The following is a 25,525-nucleotide window of genomic DNA, read 5'->3' as shown; positions in this document are numbered from 1 at the left end:
TACAATATTGGCTTTTGCCTGACACTCCAAACTTTGGTTAATATTGATATTGTTATGGGGATGTTAAAAAAGAAAAAAAAAACACAACAATTGGGATTTTTTTTAATCCACAAATGTAAGTTTGTAAAAACAAAAACATCCTTCCACAAACAATTGAGCCATTTTCTCTCACTTTTATATTGCATAAAGGTCTGGGTACATACATATAAAACAATCGCAACACAATCATCATATTACAAAAGAGAGTAATAAAGATAATTAACAAAATTGATTATAGGACCCAACAAATGATTAATAAAATCCCACATTTTAAAATTGTATAAAAGACAACTGTTCAAATGATGTACGGTATAAAGTAAATAATAATATGCTTCCTGAAGTGGTCCAGAAGATGTTTCAGATGTGAACCAGTACATATGTATACCATATAAAGGTGCTAATCTATGGGATCATTAAAGGCCTACTGAAATGAATTTTTTTTATTTAAACGGGGATAGCAGATCTATTCTATGTGTCATACTTGATCATTTCGCGATATTGCCATATTTTTGCTGAAAGGATTTAGTATAGAACAACGACGATAAAGATTGCAACTTTTGGTATCTGATAAAAAAAAGGCTTGCCCCTACCGGAAGTAGCGTGACGTAGTCAGTTGAACATATACGCAAAGTTCCCTATTGTTTACAATGATGGCCGCATGAAGTGAGAGAGATTCGGACCGAGAAAGCGACAATTTCCCCATTAATTTGAGCGAGGATGAAAGATTTGTGGATGAGTAAAGTGCAAGTGAAGGACTAGTGGGGAGTTAAAGCTATTCAGATAGGGAAGATGCTGTGAGAGCCGGGGGTGACCTGATATTCAGCTGGGAATGACTACAACAGTAAATAAACACAAGACATATATATACTCTATTAGCCACAACACAACCAGGCTTATATTTAATATGCCACAAATTAATCCTGCATAAAAACACCTGCGTGTTTGTTACGCTAGCTCCTAGCTCCTCTGCTAGCTCCTAGCTCCATAGAACACGCCAATACAATTCAAACACCTGATCAACACACACAATCACTCAGCCCAAAAGACCGTTCACCTAACCCAAGGTTCATAAAGCTTATATATTTTTAAAAAGTTACGTACGTGACGCGCACATACGGTCAAACTATCAAATGTTTAGCAGCCAAGGCTGCATACTCACGGTACCTGATATTCAGCTGGGAATGACTACAACAGTAAATAAACACAAGACATATATATACTCTATTAGCCACAACACAACCAGGCTTATATTTAATATGCCACAAATGAATCCTGCATAAAAACACCTGCGTGTTTGTTATGCTAGCTCCTAGCTCCTATGCTAGCTCCTAGCTCCATAGAACACGCCAATACAATTCAAACACCTGATCAACACACACAATCACTCAGCCCAAAAGACCGTTCACCTAACCCAAGGTTCATAAAGCTTATATATTTTAAAAAAGTTACGTACATACGCAAAAAAAAGTTGCGCACATACGGTCAAGCGATCAAATGTTTAGAAGCCAAAGCTGCATACTCACAGTAGCACGTCTGCGTCTTTGTCATCCAAATCAAAGTAATCCTGGTAAGAGTCTGTGTTGTCCCAGTTCTCTACAGGCGTCTGTGTATCGAAGTCAAAAGTCCTCCTGGTTAGAGTCTCTGTTATCCGAGTTCTTCCATCTTGACTGCATCTTCCGGGAATGTAAACAAAGAAGCACCGGCTGTGTACTGTTGTTGCTGACTACGTTCGAAAAATACGTCCATTTCGCACCGACAACTTTCTTCTTTGCTTGCTCAGCTTCCTTCTCCATAATGCAATGAACATGATTGCAACAGATTCACGAACACAGATGTCCAGAATACTGTGGAATTATGAAATGAAAACAGAGCTTTTTCGTATTGGCTTCAATGTGGAAGGCATACCCGTGTTCGCCGGTCTACGTCACGCGCATACGTCATCCTCAGAGGCGTTTCGAACCGGAAGTTTAGCGGCAAATTTAAAATGTCACTTTATAAGTTAACCCGGCCGTATTGGCATGTGTTATAATGTTAAGATTTCATCATTGATATATAAACTATCAGACTGCGTGGTCGGTAGTAGTGGGTTTCAGTAGGCCTTTAACAATTAGAAATAAAAATGGTCACACTTCAATATTTCAAACACCTATAAAAACACTATTATGAATAAGTCTAATATTGTATTATGAATATACAAAACCCAAAAGCAGTGAAGTTGTCACGTTGTGTAAACGTTAAATAAAAAGAGAATACAATGATTTGCAAATCCTTTTCAATTTATATTCAATTTAATAGACTGCAAAGACAAGATATTTAATGTTCGAACTGAGAAACGTATACCTTTTTAGCAAATAATTATTAACTAGAATTCAATGGCAGCAACACATTGCAAAAAAGTTGTCATAGGGGCATGTGCACCACTGTGTTACATGGCCTTTCCTTTTAACAACACTCCGTAAACGTTTGGGAACTGAGGAGACACATTTTTTAAGCTTTTCAGGTGGAATTCTTTCCCATTCTTGCTTGATGTACAGCTTAAGTTGTTCAACAGTCCGGGGGTCTCCCTTGTGCTATTTTAGGTATCATAACGCACCACACATTTTCAATAGGAGACAGGTCTGGACTACAGGCAGGCCAGTCTGGTACCCATACTCTTTTACTACGAAGCCATGCTGTTGTAACGCGTGTAGAATGTGGCTTGACATTGTCTTGCTAAAATAAGCAGGGGCGTCCATGAAAATGACGTTGCTTGGATGGCAACATATGTTGCTCCAAAAGCTGTATGTACCTTTCAGCATTAATGGTGCCTTCACAGATTTGTAAGTTACCCATGTCTTGGGCACTAATGCACCCCCATACCATCACACATGCTGGCTTTTGAACCTTGCGCCTATAACAATCCGGATGGTTATTTTCCTCTTTGGTCCGGAGGACAGAACGGCCACAGTTTCCAAAAACAATTTGAAATCTGGACTCGTCAGACCACAGAACACTTTTCCACTTTGCATCAGTCCATCTGAGAAGAGCTTGGGCCCTGCAAAGCCAGCAGCGTTTCTGGGTGTTGTTGATAAATGGCTTTCCACGTACTCGGATTAAAAAAACACTAATATAAAATATATATTCTATAAATGTAGAAGCATGTTAAAAAGATTGTTACACAAACAACAATGTCACACATGTTATATGTGCTGATGTTGTTAGAAAGTCAAAATTAAAGTTTTGACAGTTTATTTCAAATCCTGCAGTTTCATTTGCTGCTGCTGTTCTCACCAGCACACTTGTGTTTCTTACACTGGTACTTATAAGAGAATCTTTCACCACACACACTGCAACTCACCACTTTCTCTCCTAGGTGTGTTCTCATGTGTGTTCTAAGGGTTGATCGTTCACAAAAGCTTCTGTTGCAGATTGAACAGGAATGTGATTTTTCACCAGTGTGTGTTCTCGTGTGTTTTTTTAAATTTTGACTTTCTGTAAAACCTTTACCACAGACTAAACAGGAAAAAGGTTTTTCACCAGTGTGTGTTCTCATGTGTACTTTCAAATTGTTACTTTGTGCAAAACCTTTACTACAGATGGAACAGATAAAAGGTTTTTCACCGGTGTGTAAAATTGTGTGTTTTTTTAAACTCTGACTGTGTGTAAAACTTTTACCACATATTGAACAGGTAAAAAGTTTTTCTCCAGTGTGTATTGGCATATGTTCGTTTAACACATTTTGTTTTGTAAAACCTTTACCACAGACTGAACAGGAAAAAGGTTTTTCACCGGTGTGTGTTCTCATGTGCACTTTCAAATATTCCTTCCTTGTAAAAGATGAGCCACAGGTTGAACAGGAAAAGGGTTTTTCACCAGTGTGTGTTCTCATGTGTACTTTCAAATTTTGACTTTGTGCAAAACTTTTACTACAGAGTGAACAAGTAAAAGGTTTTTCTCCTGTGTGTGTTCTCATGTGTCTTTTCAAATGGTCACCTTGGACAAAACTTGAATTACACACAGAACACTTAAGAAGGTTTTCCCCAGTGTGTCTTTTCAGGTGTTCTTTCAAACCTTGACTTCGTACATACCTTGAATCACACAAAGAACACGAAAAAGTGTTTTCTCTTTTATGTGTTCTTTTGTGCTCTTTCATATTTTCCTTCCTTGTAAAAGATAAGCCACAGATTGAACAAGAAAAATTTTTTTCACCAGTGTGTGTTCTCATGTGTGCTTTCAGACGACAACGGTATTTAAAGGTTTTGTCACAGTGAGAACATTTCAAGTGAGTGTTGTCAGTGTGACATATCTTATCATCTTTAGAGTGTTCATCATCAGTGTCAGGAGAGTGTGACGTTGTGTCCTCACTATCTGATAGTGGAGCTAAAAGCTTGTCTGCTTGTGATCCTCCACAGTGGTCTCCATCAGCTTCTGTTGTCATGTGTTGTGTTGAGCTGCTGCTTGGAGGCTCCGCCTCTCTCTTCTCCTCACTTTCACCTTTGACCTCATCATCTTCACTCTTCACAGGGACACCAGTCACTGGAAACTCCTCCAGTCCTTCAAGATGATCTCCCTCCGGACTGATGCTGTGTTCCTCCTCTTCCTTTTTAATGTGGGGGGTCAGTAAGTCTTCCTCTTCCTTTTTACAGGGAAGGGTCTGTGTCAAAGAGGAAAAGGAGACGCCAGAGGGTCTCTGGCGCCTGGTCTTCCTCGTTGATGGATCCTCCTTCACCATCCTGAAGCTACACTCCTGTTTTTCAGGCAGAAGTTGTTCTTCACAGACGTCTGCAGGACACAAAATGATAAACATGCTTGAGAAATGTCCAGATTTGCTCAGTCACATGAGGCATTCAGTATGTTTACATGTACTTAAAATAACAAGTTATTATATGAATTTTCCTGAAAACAAACACACTGCTCTTTACAACATTATTCACAGGAAAAGAAGACCACTTTTTACGAGGGATGGGCAATAAGGCTTAAAATCTATATTGTGATAAATTCCCTTCCACTTAAAGGCCTACTGAAAGCCACTACTACCGACCACGCAGTCTGATAGTTTATATATCAATGATGAAATGTTAACATTGCAACACATGCCAATACGGCCGGGTTAACTTATAAAGTGCAATTTTAAATTTCCCGCGAAACTTCCGGTTGAAAACGTCAATGTATGATGACGTTTGCGTGTGACGTCAATGGTTGAACCGGAAGTATTCGGACACATTGTATCTCAATACAAAAAGCTCTGTTTTCAACGCAAAATTCCACAGTATTCTGGACATCTGTGTTGGTGAATCTTTTGCAATTTGTTTAATTAACAATGAAGACTGCAAAGAAGAAAGCTGTAGGTGGGATCGGTGTATTAGCGGCTGGCTGCAGCAACACAACCAGGAGGACTTTGAGGATAGCAGACGCGCTATCCGACGCTAGCCGCCGACCGCATCGATGATCGTGGTGAAGTCCTTCGTTGCGCCGTCGATCGCTGGAACGCAGGTGAGCACGGGTGTTGATGAGCAGATGAGGGCTGGCGTAGGTGGAGAGATAATGTTTTTATCATAGCTCTGACAAGGTCCCGTAGCTAAGTTAGCTTCAATGGCGTCGTTAGCAACAGCATTGCTAGGCTTCGACAGGCGGCACAGCATTAACCGTGTGGTTACAGGTCCAGTGTTTGGTTCGGTGTCTCCTGATAGTAGTATTGTTGATCTGCTGTCTATCCTTCCAGTCAGGGGCTTATTTCTTTTGTTTCTATCTGCATTTAAGCACAATGCTATCATGTTAGCTCCGTAGCTAAAGTGTTTCACCGATGTATTGTCGTGGAGATAAAAGTCACTGTGAATGTCCATTTCGCGTTCTCGACTCTCATTTTCAAGAGGATGTAGTATCCGAGGTGGTTTAAAATACAAATCTGTGATCCACAATAGAAAAAGGAGAGAGTGTGGAATCCAATGAGCCAGCTTGTACCTAAGTTACGGTCAGAGCGAAAAAAGATACGTCCTGCACTGCACTCTAGTCCTTCACTCTTACGTTCCTCATCCACAAATCTTTCATCCTTGCTCAAATTAATGGGGTAATCGTCGCTTTCTCGGTCCGAATCGCTCTCGCTGCTGGTGTAAACAATGGGGAAATGTGAGGAGCCCTTCAACCTGCGACGCCACGCTACTTCCGGTACAGGCAAGGATTTTTTATCAGCGACCAAAAGTTGCGAACTTTTTCGTCGATGTTCTCTACTAAATCCTTTCAGCAAAAATATGGCAATATCGCGAAATGATCAAGTATGACACATAGAATGGATCTGCTATCCCCGTTTAAATAAAAAAATGTCATTTCAGTAGGCCTTTAAGTGCAGCTGGGATAGACTCAATCGCCCCCTGTGACTTTAATGTCAGTTACTGCTGTATAAACTTGGAGAAAAGATCAGGTTGTCTACAGTGTAAATCTGTATTCTGTATTGTTGTCTCTGCTATGACGCCATCTTGTGGTCGAGTTCGCTCACTGCGAGTGCTGTGGGTTGAAAGTGCATTTCGTTTTGCTTCGTGGTTTCATTCATCTCGCCAAGCAACGTTTGTAAGTGTAACCGGGGATGTCCACAGGATGTGGAACGGCGGCCCCACGGCGACAGACCAGTTTTGTTTTCAAGTCAATGTGTCAGTTTCCACCGCCTGGCTTCTATATTTAGTGGTCGGCACAACAAGGCGGTTCAATTGAGCTAAAATCTGCTCATTTGGGACAGGAAGTCATGCATAAACACAGAATAAATTATCCAGTTTACTTTCAAAGTAGAATATTCGATGTAAGGCGGATGGTATTCTACACTTTGAAAAGTCATAATGGACATGAAGTCCTAATTTCACCTCCTTGACACAAATGGACGAAAACATGCTGATTCTAAAATGCCCAAAATTAAAGAATCATAACAGGCATATCCCTGGCAGCTATATGGGGGCCTGTACTTCAGCATTGTATTAAAATGACTAGTTCCATCTCCAACATTAAAGTGAGTGTCGCTAACACAAATGCACAAAGGAAAATGTGTGGAGGAGAATTGCGAGTAGTCGAAACAAAGATTGTGAATGAGTGACAAGAGGCTCACTTTGTTCATGTAAGTCTACTGTCAAATAAACATGCTCAGGTGCTGAGAGCGATGCACGGAGTGAGACCTCTTAGTCCAATTTAGGGGTGGGCGATATATCAATATACTCGATATATCGCGGGTTTGTCTCTGTGCGATTTAGAAAATTACTATATCGTGATATTGGAGTATATGTTCTCACACAGTCGCTTTTAGCTGCGGGCATTACACTTCATGCGTTTCCCACTCTTTCTTGTCCCTCCTTCTCACAGAGACATAAAACAAGCGCACTTTCTTACATACGTCACATACTGTCGCGCGTGCAACGTCACACGCCCTCCCCGAGCAGAGAGGTAGCGACATGGGTAACGTTAGCTGTGATGCTAACGGTGCATTGCGAGTGGTAATACGAGAGAAAGAAGGTGCGAATCTGGTAACAAATGAAGGAAGAATTATTTCCCAAGAAAAACAGCAGGGAGTCCATCGTCTGGCGGTGGTTTGGCTTCAAGAGGGAATATGTTGAATAATTATGCGGCAAAAGCGTTGCTCCAAAAAGTAGCAGCACTGCTAATTTGTAGTATCATTTGAAAAGTCACCCGCTAGAGGGAAGAGTGCTTAAAACTCCGCATGTCAACATCTCCGGCCGGTGCCACACCCACAAAATGCCCAAGCAACCATTTCCAGATCAACACCGTATGAAAAAAATAGTCAACAACAGAAGGAGATAACGTCCGCAGGAACCTACCACATAGTGAAGGACATACACTATTTGATTTCCTATTATGCCGGTGCCACACCCACAAAATGCCGAAGCAACCATTTCCACATCAACACCGTATGACATATACTATTTGATATGCAGCTAATTTTTATTTGACACTTGTTGAAATATCTTGTGTGACATCATGCACAAAAGTGCACTTTATTTGTTTTAAACTATTGTAGTGGCGTTCTGTACAAAAAGTGCACTTTAATTTAGTGTTGTTTTGATAAGTCATCTTAGTGACATCATGCACAAAAGTGCACTAATAGCTTGTTTTAAAATGTCTCTGACAATCTTGCACTTTCTGTTTTGGAAATGACATGAATGTTTGTGCCACTGCTTAATAACTGTTTAATAAATACACTTTTGCTAAATTGACTTAGTTGTGATTTCCCTCTCTGCATGAAAGTTTAAAAGTAGCATATATTAATGCAGTATGAACAATAATGTTTTAATGTAGACACATAGAATCATCATACTGCTGTGATTATATGCATCAAGTGTTCATTCAAGGCTAAGGCAAAATATCGCGATATACATCGTGTATCGTGACATGGCCCAAAAATATCGAGATATTAATAAAAAGGCCATATCGCCCAGCCCTAGTCCATTTTAAAATCCAGAGACCAAGAAGGAAACACATGGACATAGCAATGTATTGATGACAGCAATAATTAAGTTATTAGGTTTATTTTTATGTACCTTAAAATCCTTTCATTTTCTCAAAAATCGACAGTGCGCCTTATAACCCGGTGCGCCTAATGTACGGAATAATACTGGTTGTGCTTACCGACCTTGAAGCAATTTATTTGGTACATGGTTTAATGATAAGTGTGACCAGTAGATGGTAGTCACACATAAAAGATATGTGGAGACTGCGATATGACGCCAGTAAATAACACCAAAACTTTAAATGCTCCATTGAAAATAAAGAACATTACACTTGGCACTCAAAAATCTGTCAAAATGTTTTAGTACGACTTTGAAGCCGCACCGCTTGATGGATTGTCGGCCCATTACGGCTACCGTAGTCAGAGATACAAGTATTACTATGGTGTGTGTATTAGGACCGCAACATGGCACCCATTAGCAGACATTATCTGGCGTTTTGTTTCACAATATTATGCAAAAACAACTTGTCTTACCTTCTGGTACCTGCTGATGTGTATTTGAGATCTGCATAAGTCCTGAAAATTTGTACAAGTCCGCCACTGTAGTCTGTGGTGATTCCATAGTCTATCTAAGCTTCTTCTTTTTCTCTATCTTCTTGTTATGGGACATTCATCCTCTGCTGTTGCCATTTCTAATATTAAGTAGTGTACAGTTCTTACTTATATCTGTCAGTAAACTCGCCATAAAAGCGCTAAAACATACCGGTGTAGTAAGTTTACATTATTCACCCAAGGAACTTTGGTTATTAGAGAGTTCCGGTCGGACAGTTTTTCACGGGACACATTTCCGGCGTTGTTGTTGCACTAGTGAGCCACGCATGAGGAGATGCTGCTCCGTTATTGATTGAAGTAAAGTCTGAATGTCATTAAAACAGTTAGCGCCATCTTTTGACACTTCTTCCACTCCCGTCCTTGCACGCTACACCGCTACAACAAAGATGACGGGGAGAACACTCTGTCGAAAGTGAGCCACGTAAATTAGACTGCTTACAAAACGGCACATCCTGAAACGACTGTCAGAAAGCGGCTTGAAGATGATCTGTAAAACATCATCTATGCAACATTTTGACCAAAGAACCACCATTACATGTTATGTAGACAACAAGGAAATATTTTACATTTAGAAAAAAATCATAATAACATGACTCCTTTCATGCGCCTTATAATACAATATATTATATGTTATATTATATATATATATAATATAACACCTTTTGTATGAAAAAAGACCGCAATAAACCCGCTCATCGGCGGTGCGCCCTATGGTCCAAAAAATACGGTATATCGGTCCCGGCCTACAATTGCATGAATATTTGAATGCCTCTGGACATCGTATTTAATGCTTTTTAATACCATAAAGGCCTTAATTTAGGCAAAGTCCATTTAATGACTTTTAATGCTTTTTAATGACCCACAGAAACCCTTCTAAAGCTCTTAAATTTAAACAAATGTGGACCGATCGATACAAACATCAACAGTAACAATACCAAGTATAATATCATTAAAAGGTCAATACAGTGGTTTGATTGATATTTTGTATTATATATATTTTGTTGATAATGTTATTTACAAACTCAGTAAAAAAGGAAGACTTTAAGGGCATAAACCAAATGATTTAATTCAGAGCCATATTTAAATATTAAATTGATATTCTAAAACCACCATCCTGTGTTTTTGTCTGATTATGATTGCGAACAAAAATTGACTCATTCTATTATCATGAAAATTTCAAACATCAGTATCCGCATTTGTATGACCGATACTGCCCCTGCACTTGTAGTATCAGCCAAAACTAAAATATCAAACAACAAAACAAGTGATTATTACATTTTAACAAAACAGAAGAATAAGTGATTATATTTATATTTACGATTTCTACTGGATTTTGATATAATTTAATACATTTTAAGGCCGACGTGGCTCGGTTGGTAGCAACTCAACAGTTCCAGGTTCGAGCCTAGTGACGGCCGTTGTGTCCTTGGGCGAGGTACTTTACCCACCTACTCCCACTGCCACCCACACTGGTTTAAATGTAACTTACATAATGGGTTTCACTAAGGCTGGGCGATATATCGCTGGTTTGTGTCTGTGCGATATAGAAAATGACTATATCTTGATATTCAAGTATACGTTCTCACGCAGTTGCTTTTAGCTGCGGGCATTACACTGCAGGCGTTTCTCACTATTTTTTTGTCTCTGCTTCTTACAGAGACATAAAACAAGCGCACCTTCTTACATACGTCACATACTGTCACGCGTGCAACGTCACACGTTACACGCCACCGCCGAGCAGAGAGGTAGCGGCATGGGTAACGTTAGCTGTAACAAGTAGTACAAGCGTAGCGGTGCGAGTGACAATACGAGAGAGAGAAGGTGCGAAACTGATCGCAAATGGAGGAAGAACAATTAATGCCCCAAAAAAACAGCACGGTGTCCATCGTCTGGCGGTGGTTTGGCTTCAAGCGGGAAGATATTCAGCAGACAACAGTAATATGCAAAGTCTGCGACAAAAGCGTTGTTACAAAAGGTAGCAGCACTACTAATTTATTCTTTCATTTAAAAAGTCACCCGATAGAGAATGAAGAGTGCTTGAAACTCCGCACGTTAACATCTCCGGTCGGTGCCACACCCAAAAAAATGCCGAAACAACCTGCACTGACACAATTGAGCCGGACGTCTTCCATTTACAGATCAACACCATATGAAAAACATAGTCACAAACAGAAGGAGATAACGTCCGCAGTAACTTATTACATAGCAGGCATGTGATTTGACCACAATGAAAAAGACTGAAAAAATTTCCGGGGGTCTGGGGGACGAAGGCCCTGGGGGGGCAACGCCCCCCGAAGCTCCTGGGTTTTCACCAATTTAAAATGCTAAAATTAACAAAGACAGCACCATTTGAAGAAAATATTTAGGTGTTAAAAGACATGAAAACATCATTAATAGAACATACATAACCCAATTATCCTAATGAATCCCTGTATATGGTTCAGTCCCAACAGTATTTAGTCACTAATATTTACATCTTGTGTTCATTTCACATCCACAGGTGTCACATTGATCAGTGTTATTATCTACAGTTTATTTACAGTATTACCACATTACTTCAGTTCACTTCACATATTAGATTTCTCGGAGAGCCCAGCCCTAACATGAGCTTTCCTTACAGATTTATTTAACAAAATACCAAATGTAAACATTTCATTCTTTTCGCCAAAATAGGATATCAATTTATGAAAATAATTAAACAGGTTTTGTATTGTTTACTCATATTTGAAAATAGGAAATAATAATAATGTGAGGACACTGACATATTGCATGAAACAAGTGTGAAAATATTTACCTTCAAGATTGTTACACCACTGACAATAGTTTCAAGAGACTACATAAGAACTTAATATTACAAAATAGTATTATATGCAAATTTATTTCAAATAAATTGTTAACTGGAATCAATAATGCAACTCTTTGAATTTCTGTAATTTCATAATATATTTTCACGTGGTTTTTTATTTTTAGAAAAACCCATTTATATTTCGCAAAGCAATAATTGGTTAATATTTAAAACAAACATGCGTATTTCGCAAGCAAATATTTTTTAGCTTACCTCATTATTAACAACCCTGTCTGCAACTGAAGTGGGTTGTTTGGGTGGATCTTTCCTCTCGATGTCTACGGCAGTTGTCGATGTAAACAAAGGATGAAGTCCGTAAGGTTTGCTCACTTTCGGTTGACATCCAAAAGTACCAGCTAGTGAAAAGTTTGTTTTCCTTGCTTCAAGTTGTTTCATATGTTTTTGGCGTTTCGCATGTACTTCCAAAGCCTTGAAACCTTGTGATCCATAGTCAATATTATCATGACACCACGTGCACAAAACCTTTCCGGGACGATCGATTTTCCGAATAAAATCACCGAACAAAGTCGTAGCTTCCTTCTTACCAACAGTATCAGTGATTTCCCTTTCCATCCAGTCTCATCGAAACTTATTTTTGACATGTTTATCAATTTATTTTATTCGTAAAGCGTCCTTTCTCTCGAGAACCAACATCGTTTACATATGGAAAACGGCGGTAATAAGCATTATGAATGATGACGTTATTAACGTCATCATTCATAGCAGATGTTCTGATTGGTCACAAGGAACATATCGACCAATCAACTACGGCGTAATATAAACTACGTCTTGAATCTTGATTTAGGGTCGGAAAAAAAAACGGAAAAACGGGAGATAATTTTTTTCCCCCCGAGATTAAAAAAGACGGAATTCCGATTTTAGACGGAATAATCACATGCCTGCATAGCGAAGGACATGGCCCCAGTTAGTGTGGTTGAAAAGCCCGGATTTAGAAAGCTCATCAACCCACTTGACCCAAGATTTAATCTGCCTAGTCGCAAATATTTTGCAAAGAAAGCTCTACCTGAGTTGTACATTAAGGTGAGAGAAGAGCTGGCGAACCAGCTTACAAATGTGATGCACTTCTCCACAACTGCTGACATATGGAGCAGCCGAACGTGTGAGCCATACCTCAGTTTGACGGTTCACTACATCGACAATTGGGAGTTGAAAATCAAGTGCCTTCAGACGAGCTTTCTTCCCCAGGACCACACAGGCGGGATCATCGCACAAGGCCTGCAAGATGCTCTGATGTCATGGAACTTAAGTGAAGCTCAACAGGTGTGCATCACCACGGATAATGGAGCTAACATTGTCAAAGCTGTGAGCATCAACCAGTGGACACGTCTACAGTGTATTGGCCATTGCCTGCATCTTGCAATTGGTGAGTTTCCCCCTGTGACAGTAATCATCTTTCAGCATTGTTATAACACCCTACTGGTCATAACGCAGAACTGTTTTATTTATGCAACTAAAGTGTGTGTGTGTGTGTGTGTGTTTGTATTTTTAAAAAAGTGCATAACTGTGCATCTTAGCTTAGGCATCCAAGAGTTTTTATATAAATTATCTGACAAGTTAATTTCTTTTTCTGCATTAGTGTCAGTAGACTGCGTTTCATATTGCATTTATTATATTTTGAAACTTATATTTTATGTAAGCATCTTCACTTTTACCCACTACTGTATAAAAATAATTACCAAAATTAGTGGATTTCTTCACAATTTCTGAAACATTATAAATGTTTGTTTTTCATTCTCAGGGAGAAGCATGAAGGACACCCGCATTGAACCTGCTGTTGCTGTGTGCAAGAAGGCAGTAAGTGGCTTCTCGTTCAGTTGGAAGAGGAGGAGAGACCTGGCCACCGCACAGCAAGAGCTGACTCTCCTTGCACACCAGCTAATCAGTGAGTCTCCTACAAGGTGGGGATCCCGAGAGAAGATGATTGAGCGGGTGCTGGAGCAGGAACAAGCGATTTCTCAATTCTTAGCCGCAGACAAGAAAACCCGGCATCTCGTTCTCACCTTGGAGACCTGCAAGTCCTTGAGTCAGTGCACAAGGCTCTCAAACCCCGCCTGGAATTCACTGATGCTCTATCAGGTGAGAGTTACATCACAGTGTCCTATGTCAAGCCTGAGCTCCATCTCTTCAAGTCCAGCCTCTTGGCATATCAGGAGGATGACACTCCACTGACCCAGTATATCAAAGCCTCCATCCTGGATTATCTGGGCGAGAAGTTTTCCGATCCTTTCACTAACGCCCTGCTGGACATGGCAGGCTTAGTGGATCCCAGGTTCAAGACAACATACTGAACAGAAGGAAAGGTGGAGGACATCAAGAGCAGAGCCTTAGTTGAGATGGAGGCTATACTGTCCGAGTCTGACCAGGGCACAGCTGAGTTGGCTGCTTCCCACCCTCAAGATGCATCAACAGCATCACAGCCAACAGAGCCACTAAGTAAGAAAACCCTTTGAAGCTTCTTTAAAACAGCAGCAACCTCATCCTCCAGCACACTATCACAGAGAGAGCGTATTGAAAAAGAGTTGTCTGCCTACTTACAGTCTGTTAAAGGCCTACTGAAATGATTTGTATTTATTTAAACGGGGATAGCAGATCCATTCTATGTGTCATACTTGATCATTTCGCGATATTGCCATATTTTTGCTGAAAGGATTTAGTAGAGAACATCAACGATAAAGTTCGCAACTTTTGGTCGCTGATAAAAAAAGCCTTGCCTGTACCGGAAGTAGCGTGACGTCGCAGGTTGAAGGGCTCCTCACATTTCCCCATTGTTTACACCAGCAGCGAGAGCGATTCGGACCGAGAAAGCGACGATTACCCCATTAATTTGAGCGAGGATGAAAGATTTGTGGATGAGGTACGTGAGAGTGAAGGACTAGAGTGCAGTGCAGGACGTATCTTATTTCGCTCTGACCGTAACTTAGGTAAAAGGGCTCATTGGATTCCACACTTTCTCCTTTTTGTATCGTGGATCACGGATTTGTATTTTAAACCACCTCGGATACTATATCCTCTTGAAAATGAGAGTCGAGAACGCGAAATGGACATTCACAGTGTCACACAAAAGAAATAAGCCCCTGACTGGAAGGATAGACAGAAGATCAACAATACTACTATCAGGAGACACCGAACCAAACACTGGACCTGTAACTACACGGTTAATGCTGTGCCGCCTGTTGAAACCTAGCAATGCTGTTGCTAACAAAGCCATTGAAGCTAACTTAGCTACGGGACCTCGTCAGAGCTATGATAAAAACATTAGCGCTCCACCTACGCCAGCCCTCATCTGCTCATCAACACCCGTGCTCACCTGCGTTCCAGCGATCGACGGCGTGACGAAGGACTTCACCCGATCATCGATGCGGTCGGCGGCTAGCGTCGGATAGCGCGTCTGCTATCCACGTCAAAGTCCTCCTGGTTGTGTTGCTGCAGCCAGCCGCTAATACACCGATCCCACCTACAACTTTCTTCTTTGCTGTCTCCATTGTTCATTAAACAAATTGCAAAAGATTCACCAACACAGATGTCCAGAATACTGTGGAATTTTGCGATGAAAACAGAGCTGTTTGTATTGAGATACAATGTGTCCCAATACTTCCGTTTCAACCGTCGACGTCACGCGCAAACGTCATCATATATAGATGTTTTCAACCGGAAGTTTCGCGGGAACTTTAAAATTGCACTTTATAAGTTAACCCGGCCGTATTGGCATGTGTTGCAATGTTAAGATTTCATCATTGATATATAAACTATCAGACTGCGTGGTCGGTAGTAGTGGCTTTCAGTAGGCCTTTAATGTTGACAGTGAAGCAAATCCCCTGCAGTGGTGGAACGACCATGAGGAAATGTTCCCAAACCTAATAAATGTGGCAAAAAAGTATCTGTGTGTGCCTGCCACCAGTTCCCCATCGGAAAGGGTGTTTAGTACCAGTGGGAAAATAGTTACATGCCACCGAACATCTCTCAAACCAGACACCGTTGATAGGCTTGTGTTTCTGGCACAAAACCTCTGAACAACCTGGTACTACTCAATGGTTGTTTTCACAAGCACAACACACCATGCACAAAATGCAACTATATATTTATTTAACTTCTTATTTGTGCCATACAGAAGAAACTAAGACTAAAGCTGTGAACTTTTCCATAAGTAACCTCATTGACATTTTGTTGCCATTGTTTTATGTTCAGGCATTGTGGCCATACAAATAGGGTCCTCTTTTTGAAATATCTTGTGACATCATGCACAAAAGTGCACGTTATTTGTTAGAAAATATTGTAGTGGCGTTCTGTTCAAAAAGTGCACTTTAATTTAGTGTTGTTTATAAATGTCATCTTAGTGACATCATGCACAAAAGTGCACTAATTAGTTTTAAAATGTTTCTGACAATCTTGCACTTTGCTTTGAAATTACATAAATGTTTGTGCTAGTGTTTAATAAATGCAGTTTGGGTAAATTGACTTAGTTGTGATTTCCCTCTCTGCATGAAAGTTTAAAAAGAGCATATATTAATGCAGTATGAACAATAATGTTTTAATGTAGACACATGAAATCATCATAATGGTGTGATTATATGCATCAATTGTTCATTCAAGGCTAAGGCAAAATATCGAGATATATATTGTGTATCGTGACATGGCCTAAAAATATTGGGATATTAATAAAAGCCCATATCGCCCAGCCCTAGGTTTCACTATGTAAAGCGCTCTGAGTCACTAGAGAAAAGCGCTAAATAAACATACTTCACTTCACATAAAAAGGAACCTCACTTTTTTATATTTTGCCTATCAAGAACACACATTTTTTTCTTTTTTATGCATTATAAATAGTAAATAAACGCGATCAATAGTCTGCTTACAATAGAGGCTATTAGAGTCAATATATTCTGCCTACAAAGAACTTAAAAAACATCCAACACCTCCTCCATTAATGTTTTATGTACATGCAGTAGGTATATATTGGTAGGTTGGTAATGCATGGCATCCTGCCAGCTGCTATGCTGACAGTTATTTTAGTACCTGTCATTAAAGCCAAGCCTGGTAAGGTAGGGACTATGGACAATTATCGACCTATCGCCCAAGCCAGCATGCTATCTAAAGTGCTGGAAAGTGTGATAATATACAGAGTTGGGGATCTTATTTGCACCGCAGACAACCAATTTGGCTTTAAGAGCAAGTACAGCACTGACTTGTGTATTAATGCTTTAAAATAAGCAGTAGGAAAATACAGAGTGCAGGGCTATACAATGTTGGTAGGGTTTATTGATGCATCTAAAGCATTTGACAGAGTCAACCATCTCAAACTCGTCACCATTCTGAAGCATAGGGGTGTTCTGGGTATATTCTGGCATATTGGTACGACAGGCAGACAATGCAGGTAAAATGGGGGGAGTAGTTTATCCTCTCCCTTTAGAGTTGGCAATGGGGTACGGCAGGGTTGGCTTCTACCACCAGGCCTATTTAGCCTGTATATGGATGACCTGTCAAGGCAGTGGGAGAATGCAGACCAGGGTGCATCATGGGGAACACCTTAATCAACCACTTTATGTACGCTGATGATTTGGCCATTATATCTCCCAGTAGTGCAGGGTTCCACGAGCTTCTTAACATATGCTCAGACTAAGGAGGATCAACATCTTATCATCATCAATGACAAGATGGAGGATGATGCAGACATGCTTAGACTGCTGTATGTCCAAGCCAATATGCTGGTGAGCAAATGTCATTACTGCTCTGATGAAGCGAAGGTGTACTTGTTTAGAGCTTACTGCACCCCTATGTACACAGCATCCCTCTGGGTGAGGTTCAAGAAAGAGAGTTTGCACACACTCCAGGTTGCCTATAATGACTGTCTCAGAATCCTGCTCAGAAAGCCCAGGGGTAGTAGTGCCAGCAAGCTTTTTTGTGATTTAGGGATAAACACCTTCCACGCCACCCTGAGAAAACTGATGTCTAAGTTTATATGTAGACTGCAGGGGCCCGAGAATGGGTTTATTATACAGATTACCAATCCAAGGTGTAGTTCTGTTAGGTACCAATCCTATATATGGAACACTGGTATCTGTGCCTCACAATACGAAGGTCCTGGGTTCGGTCCTGGGCTCGGGATCTTTCTGTGTGGAGTTTGCATGTTCTCCCCGTGACGGCGTGGGTTCCCTCCGAGTACTCCGGCTTCCTCCCACGTCCAAAGACATGCACCTGGGGATAGGTTGATTGACAACACTAAATGGGCCCTAGTGTGTGAATATGAGTTTAAATGTTATCGGCCTATCTGTGTTGGCCCTGTGATGAGGTGGTGACCAGAATGCAGCTGAGATAGGCTCCAGCACCCCCCGCGACCCCGAAAGGGACAAGCGGTAGAAAATGGATGGATGTTATCTTTGCCTTTTACTGAATGTGTAGAAGCATTTTAAAGTATATTTTTATTGCTGCTTAAATTTATTTATTATATGTTTTTTTTAACAGAATATGCACAAGCATCGATTTAAGTTTATTCTGCAAATGGACTGTGTTAGGTAACTAATTTTTACGGGTAGTTAAACTCGACAATGGAGGTAGTAAGCAGACTTAACACCTTTTCCACCAGCAGAGCCACAACTCTAGTCAACAAGCTGTCCCACCACTCTGGTCGCTTTGGTGTAGAACACATTAAAGCCTTTTACAGAAAGCTAGGAGTATCCAACAACGATTTCAAATTAGAAATAGTCTCAGCTGACGAGGTGCTTAAAAAATTGAGCACGCTATACCCAAACAAGGCCACCGGCCTTGACAATATCCCCTCCAGATTCCTCAGGGACTCTGCCACCACCATTGCCCCAATCATCCCACACATAATGAACCTCTCAATTACACAAGGCCAAGTACCAAAAGATTTCAAGATAGCAAGAGTAACTCCCCTCTTTAAAAAGGAAGCAAATTAGAAACGGGCAACTACCGACCTGTTTCTATTCTCAGTTCCATCTCGAAAGTAATGGAAAAAATAGTTTATGAACTGGTCGATAGTTACCTTGCCACTAATAAACTCATGTACAAATTACAATCCGGCTTCAGAACTAACCACTCCACTGACACATGCCTTCTCTATCTGAGCGACCACATCAAACATGAGGTGGACGTGGGCAAATACTGCGGCATGGTCATGCTGGACCTTCAGAAGGCCTTTGACACCGTTAACCACGCTATACTGTTGGATAAGCTCAGAGCAATCGGATTTGATAAAACCTCATCGAGCTGGATGCAATCTTACTTGGAGGGGAGGAAACAGGTGGTAGAGGTAAACGGCACCGTGTCCCCCCCCTCTCAGTAAGCTGTGGAGTCCCCCAAGGCAGTAAATTAGGGCCTTTACTGTTCCTAATATACATAAACGACATGTCATCAGCATGCGACTATGAATTGTTCTTGTTTGCGGATGAATCTGCCGTGCTGGTATCAGACAGGGACAAGTCACAGGTGGAGAAAATCCTCAGTGCTGAACTCTGTAGAATTTGCACCTGGCTCGCTGACAACAAGCTATCTATACACTTGGGTAAACCGGAATCCATCCTATTTGGGTCCCACTTAAGAAAGTCAGTGACTTCACAATAAAAGTGGGGGACATTGTTATTACCAGGAAAGATGAGGTCACCTACCTAGGTTCCATTCTAGAGGCTAATCTTTCCTGTGATAAAATGGCAACCAACGAACGAGATTTTTCTATAGAATCTCCTCTCTGGTCAACAAAAGCACCATGAAGATTCTAGCGGGAACTCTCATTCAACCCTTTTTTGATTACGCATGCACCTCCTGGTACCCTAGCACCTCCAAAACCCTCAAATCTAGACTCCAAACATCTCAGAACAAGCTAGTCAGATTACTTCTAGACCTCCACCCCAGATCACACTATTTCCAATGTGGAAATATTGTCAAAGTGCTTTGAGTTTCTTAAAAAAAGGTAGAAAAGCGCTATACAAGTACAACCCATTTACCATTTACACCTCACTCCTACCCACTTCTCCAAAGTGGGCTGGCTCAGGGTGGAGGACAGAGTAAAACAACTTGCACTGAGCCTAGTCTATAAAATCCGCTACACCTCCCTGATACAGAAGTATATGTCAAACTACTTCCTTAAAGGCCTACTGAAATGATTTTTTTTTATTTAAACGGGGATAGCAGATCTATTCTATGTGTCATACTTGATCATTTCGCGATATTGCCATATTTTTGCTGAAAGGATTTAGTATAGAACAACGACGATAAAGATTGCAACTTTTGGTATCTGATAAAAAAAAGGCTTGCCCCTACCGGAAGTAGCGTGACGTAGTCAGTTGAACATATACGCAAAGTTCCCTATTGTTTACAATGATGGCCGCATGAAGTGAGAGAGATTCGGACCGAGAAAGCGACAATTTCCCCATTAATTTGAGCGAGGATGAAAGATTTGTGGATGAGTAAAGTGCAAGTGAAGGACTAGTGGGGAGTTGAAGCTATTCAGATAGGGAAGATGCTGTGAGAGCCGGGGGTGACCTGATATTCAGCTGGGAATGACTACAACAGTAAATAAACACAAGACATATATATACTCTATTAGCCACAACACAACCAGGCTTATATTTAATATGCCACAAATTAATCCTGCATAAAAACACCTGCGTGTTTGTTATGCTAGCTCCTAGCTCCTCTGCTAGCTCCTAGATCCATAGAACACGCCAATACAATTCAAACACCTGATCAACACACACAATCACTCAGCCCAAAAGACCGTTCACCTAACCCAAGGTTCATAAAGCTTATATATTTTTAAAAAGTTACGTACGTGACGCGCACGTACGGTACGGTACGTGTTATGCTAGCTCCTAGCTCCTATGCTAGCTCCTAGCTCCATAGAACACGCCAATACAATTCAAACACCTGATCAACACACACAATCACTCAGCCCAAAAGACCGTTCACCTAACCCAAGGTTCATAAAGCTTATATATTTTAAAAAAGTTACGTACGTGACGCGCACGTACGGTACGGTACGTGTTATGCTAGCTCCTAGCTCCTATGCTAGCTCCTAGCTCCATAGAACACGCCAATACAATTCAAACACCTGATCAACACACACAATCACTCAGCCCAAAAGACCGTTCACCTAACCCAAGGTTCATAAAGCTTATATATTTTAAAAAAGTTACGTACATACGCAAAAAAAAGTTGCGCACATACGGTCAAGCGATCAAATGTTTAGAAGCCAAAGCTGCATACTCACAGTAGCACGTCTGCGTCTTTGTCATCCAAATCAAAGTAATCCTGGTAAGAGTCTGTGTTGTCCCAGTTCTCTACAGGCGTCTGTGTATCGAAGTCAAAAGTCCTCCTGGTTAGAGTCTCTGTTATCCGAGTTCTTCCATCTTGACTGCATCTTTCGGGAATGTAAACAAAGAAGCGCCGGCTGTGTACTGTTGTGGCTGACTACGTTCGAAAAATACGTCCATTTCGCACCGACAACTTTCTTCTTTGCTTGTTCAGCTTCCTTCTCCATAATGCAATGAACATGATTGAAACAGATTCACGAACACAGATGTCCAGAATACTGTGGAATTATGAAATGAAAACAGAGCTTTTTCGTATTGGCTTCAATGTGGAAGGCATACCCGTGTTCCCCGGTCTACGTCACCCGCATACGTCATCCTCAGAGGCGTTTCGAACCGGAAGTTTAGCAGCAAATTTAAAATGTCACTTTATAAGTTAACCCGGCCGTATTGGCATGTGTTATAATGTTAAGATTTCATCATTGATATATAAACTATCAGACTGCGTGGTCGGTAGTAGTGGGTTTCAGTAGGCCTTTAATGACCGCCATAACCACAACACCAGGGGGAGCTCCACTAACCACGTTAAACCCAGATTCCGATCTAACAAAGATCTTAACTCATTCTCTTTCTATGCCACATCAATATGGAATGCACTTCCAACAGGTGTAAAAGAAAGTGCAACTCTATCCTCCTTCAAAACCGTACTAAAAGAACACCTCCAGGCAGCTACAACCCTAAACTAACACCCTCCCTTCCCGGATTGTAAATAATCAAATGTAAATAATCAAATGTAGATACTTATTTTCATGCTTTCTGATCGCTGTCTCTCTATGTCCACTACTTGCTGTACATATCCTACCAAGTCAGTCCTACACTGTTTCAATGTCCATTTCTCTGATGATGCAATTGTTGATGACATCCCACACCCCGGATTGTAAATAATGTAAATAATTCAATGTACATACTCTGATGATTATCTTTTGTGATGACTGTATTATGATGATAGTATATGTCTGTATCATGAATCAATTTAAGTGGACCCCGACTTAAACAAGTTGAAAAACTTATTCGGGTGTTACCATTTAGTGGTCAATTGTACGGAATATGTACTTCACTGTGCAATCTACTAATATAATATAATAAAAGTCTCAATCAATCAAACAGAAAAACGAGAACCACGCGGTTGCAAGTACCAGACGTAAATATGTACATCATCCTCACAAGACAACCCAACTTCTTATACACAATGTATTTCAGAATAGTGTTAATAATCAAGTATAAAGTTAGTAAACATGTGAGAGTAAGAAGTAAACAAACCTGGTCTGTGTAACACAACTTGATGTTGTCGCTCGTTCGCCTTTTTTGTTGGACAAAGTTCCTCCTCGTACTTTGCTATCGTTCTTTCGCACATTTTCACACAATCACAACACTTTACACTCACGTTAGTTCCCTACTTAGCGATGTTTAAATAATTTCCGCGTCTCTTTGTTAGCAGCTAACAAGCTAAGCTAACTAGCAAGCTAAGCTAGCTGCAAGCTACCTTAAATGAAGCTAGCAAACAGGAGAAGTGTCAAAGTGCGCTCGGACTAATGTATTCACATACAAACAATTATTAACCGTGTGTACTCTATTAAACAACATATATGTAATAATACAGAAATATAATGCCCGCGTTTAGGCCTTCTCCGTCAGACGCCATGTTGCTTTAACACCCGATCGGTCCACGCATGCGCGTACCCTACGTCACTTCCGTCAACTTGTTTTGCCACAGTTACTTACCATGGTTCTTTTGTGTCATCTGTATTTCAATAACAATGTCATAATAAACCATCAACTACAAAACAAACGTTATTAAAAATACAGTATTTATTATGAAACCTCACAGATCTGTACACAAACCTGCAAGATGTGTTCAGCAGCCTTAAATGGAAAATAAATTGATGTTTTACTATTTTATAATAATGTATTTATTTCAGAATTCTGAAAATGTATAATAATGTTTTTGTTAGGTTACAGTAAGTGCTTCGTTTAAAAAATATCAACATTTAAAAAATAAATTATGCGATGGGAGTTAGTGGCGCCCCCGTGCGTCATTCATTACAATGACAGAAGCGTAAAAGTGGTTGAAATTGTGGCGATAACACCTTGTTCATTTTCATATTCTTGTTCCCTTTTACTCTGAGGTAAGATATTATTTGTATACATACATTACTAAAACATACAAGTATTTCATTAAGATGGCGCCGCTGTAGTGGCTGCTGGTGGCAGGAGCTCTGTGCTCTTGTCATCCTTTTGTGGTCCTGCTGTTTCCCTCTTGTTTTCATGTGGGGTTTTTTGCCTTTTGGTTGGGGACCCTTTGGGACTGTGTGACAAGGGGTGGCACTTTCGTGACTTCTGCGGTGCTTTTTTGTGAACTTCTGGATCTGCCTACCGGAGAGCAGCTGCTGGGTCTCTGCCCACACCAGAGTCCATTTGGAGAGACATGGAGGAGATGAGGATGAAGAGACAGGGCTGCGGAGCTGGCACTGAGCGCCGGACGGACACGCTTCACAGTGTATTGGCTGAATGAGCAGGTATCGGACACCTCGGTCTCCTTGACGCATCCTCGCTCATCCATGCGGACTGGACACTGGCCGAGACTTGCAGGGTTAATAGATTAGTACAAGTACATTAGAGTTAAATATGTGAGTTCACGTAGTTGAAATCTATATTATATTATTAATATATATTATGTTCTATTGTTTCTCTCCGGGTACTCCGGCTTCTTCCCACGAACACAGACATGCTTTTTTGATTGATTGAGACTTTTATTAGTAGGTTGCACAGCGAAGTACATATTCCGTACAATTGACCACTAAATGGTAACACCCGAATTAGTTTTTTAACTTGTTTAAGTCGGGGTCCACTTAAATTGATTCATGATACAGACATATACTATCATATATAGGGACGGCGTGGCGAAGTTGGTAGAGTGGCTGTGCAGCAATTGCTGGTTACTGGGGTTCAATTCCCACCTTCTACCTTCCTAGTCACGTCCGTTGTGTCCTTGGGCAAGACACTTCACCCTTTGCCTCTGATGGCTGCTGGTAGCGCCTTGCATGGCAGCTCCCGCCATCAGTGTGTGAATGTGTGTGTGAATGGGTAAATGTGGAAATACTGTCAAAGCGCTTTGAGTACCTTGAAGGTAGAAAAGCGCTATACAAGTACAACCCATTTATCATTATTATATATACTATCATCATAACACAGTCATCACACAAGATAATCACAATGAATATTTACATTATTTACAATCAGGGGTGTGGGGGGGGAGGGGGGTAGGATATGGACATCAAGTAGTGGACATAGAGAGAGAGAGATCAGAAGGCATAAGAAAAAGTATCTGCATTTGATTGTTTACATTTGATAATTAGCAATCCGGGAAGGGAGTTTAGGGTTGTAGCTGCCTGGAGGTGAACTTTTATTGCGGTTTTGAAGGAGGATAGAGATGCCCTTTCTTTTATACCTGTTGGGAGCGCATTCCACATTGATAGAAAGAGAATGAGTTAAGACCTTTGTTAGTTCGGAATCTGGGTTTAACGTGGTTAGTGGAGCTCCCCCTGGTGTTGTGGTTATGGCGGTCATTTACGTTAAGGAAGTAGTTTGACATGTACTTTGGTATCAGGGAGGTGTAGCGGATTTTATAGACTAGGCTCAGTGCAAGTTGTTTAACTCTGTCCTCCACCTTGAGCCAGCCCACTTTAGAGAAGTGGGTAGGAGTGAGGTGGGATCTGGGGTGGAGGTCTAGCAGTAACCTGACTAGCTTGTTCTGAGATGTTTGGAGTTTAGATTTGAGGGTTTTGGAGGTGCTAGGGGTACCAGGAGGTGCATGCGTAATCGAAAAAGGGTTGAACGAGAGTTCCCGCCAGAATCCTCAAGGTGCTTTTGTTGACCAGAGAGGAGGTTCTGTAGAGAAATCTCGTTCGTTGGTTAACCTTTTTGATTACCTTGGTTGCCATTTTATCACAGGAAAGGTTAGCCTCTAGAATGGGAACCTAGGTAGGTGACCTCATCTTTCCTGGTGATAACAATGTCACCCACTTTTATGGTGAAGTCATTGACTTTCTTGAGGTTGATGTGGGACCCAAACAGGATGGATTCTGTTTTACCCAAGTGTATGGATAGCTTGTTGTCAGCGAGCCAGGTGCAAGTTCTACAGAGCTCAGCACTGAGGATTTTCTCCACCTGTGACTTGTCCTTGCCGGATACCAGCAGGGCAGAGTCATCCGCAATACAAAAACAATTCACAGTCGCATGCCGATGACATGTCGTTTATGTATA

The 25,525-nt window shown here is 40.9% G+C and overlaps 2 protein-coding genes across 5 annotated transcripts in view; one reads left to right on the top strand and one right to left on the bottom strand.

The window, feature by feature from the left end:
• The window catches only part of LOC133664736 (zinc finger protein OZF-like), a 519,603-nt gene that overhangs the window by 489,217 nt on the left and 4,861 nt on the right, over window positions 1-25,525 (top strand). The gene's annotated exons all lie outside the window — the stretch shown is intronic.
• Window positions 1,650-22,921, bottom strand: LOC133664741 (gastrula zinc finger protein XlCGF57.1-like). The gene is made up of 2 exons (XM_062069632.1): window positions 22,523-22,921; window positions 1,650-4,800 (listed from the first exon to the last, which is right to left on the bottom strand). The coding sequence occupies exons 1-2, from the start codon at window positions 22,614-22,616 to the stop codon at window positions 3,287-3,289; spliced, it is 1,608 nt and encodes a 535-aa protein (XP_061925616.1). The 5' UTR covers window positions 22,617-22,921; the 3' UTR covers window positions 1,650-3,286.

This window comes from Entelurus aequoreus, linkage group LG14 (genome assembly GCF_033978785.1).
Source record: "Entelurus aequoreus isolate RoL-2023_Sb linkage group LG14, RoL_Eaeq_v1.1, whole genome shotgun sequence".
Taxonomy (NCBI): Eukaryota; Metazoa; Chordata; class Actinopteri; order Syngnathiformes; family Syngnathidae; genus Entelurus; species Entelurus aequoreus.
The sequence above is the reverse complement of the archived record's forward strand: the minus strand, read 5'-3'. Positions and strand labels throughout refer to the sequence as shown.

Bases quoted from the DNA above. Each gene is read 5' to 3' on its own strand.
- LOC133664741 (XM_062069632.1), bottom strand. From the start codon at position 22,616: ATGTGCGAAAGAACGATAGCAAAGTACGAGGAGGAACTTTGTCCAACA. The intron at 4,801-22,522 runs GTTTGTTTACTT...TGTGTCCTGCAG, and splicing joins AGTTGTGTTACACAGACCAG to ACGTCTGTGAAGAACAACTT.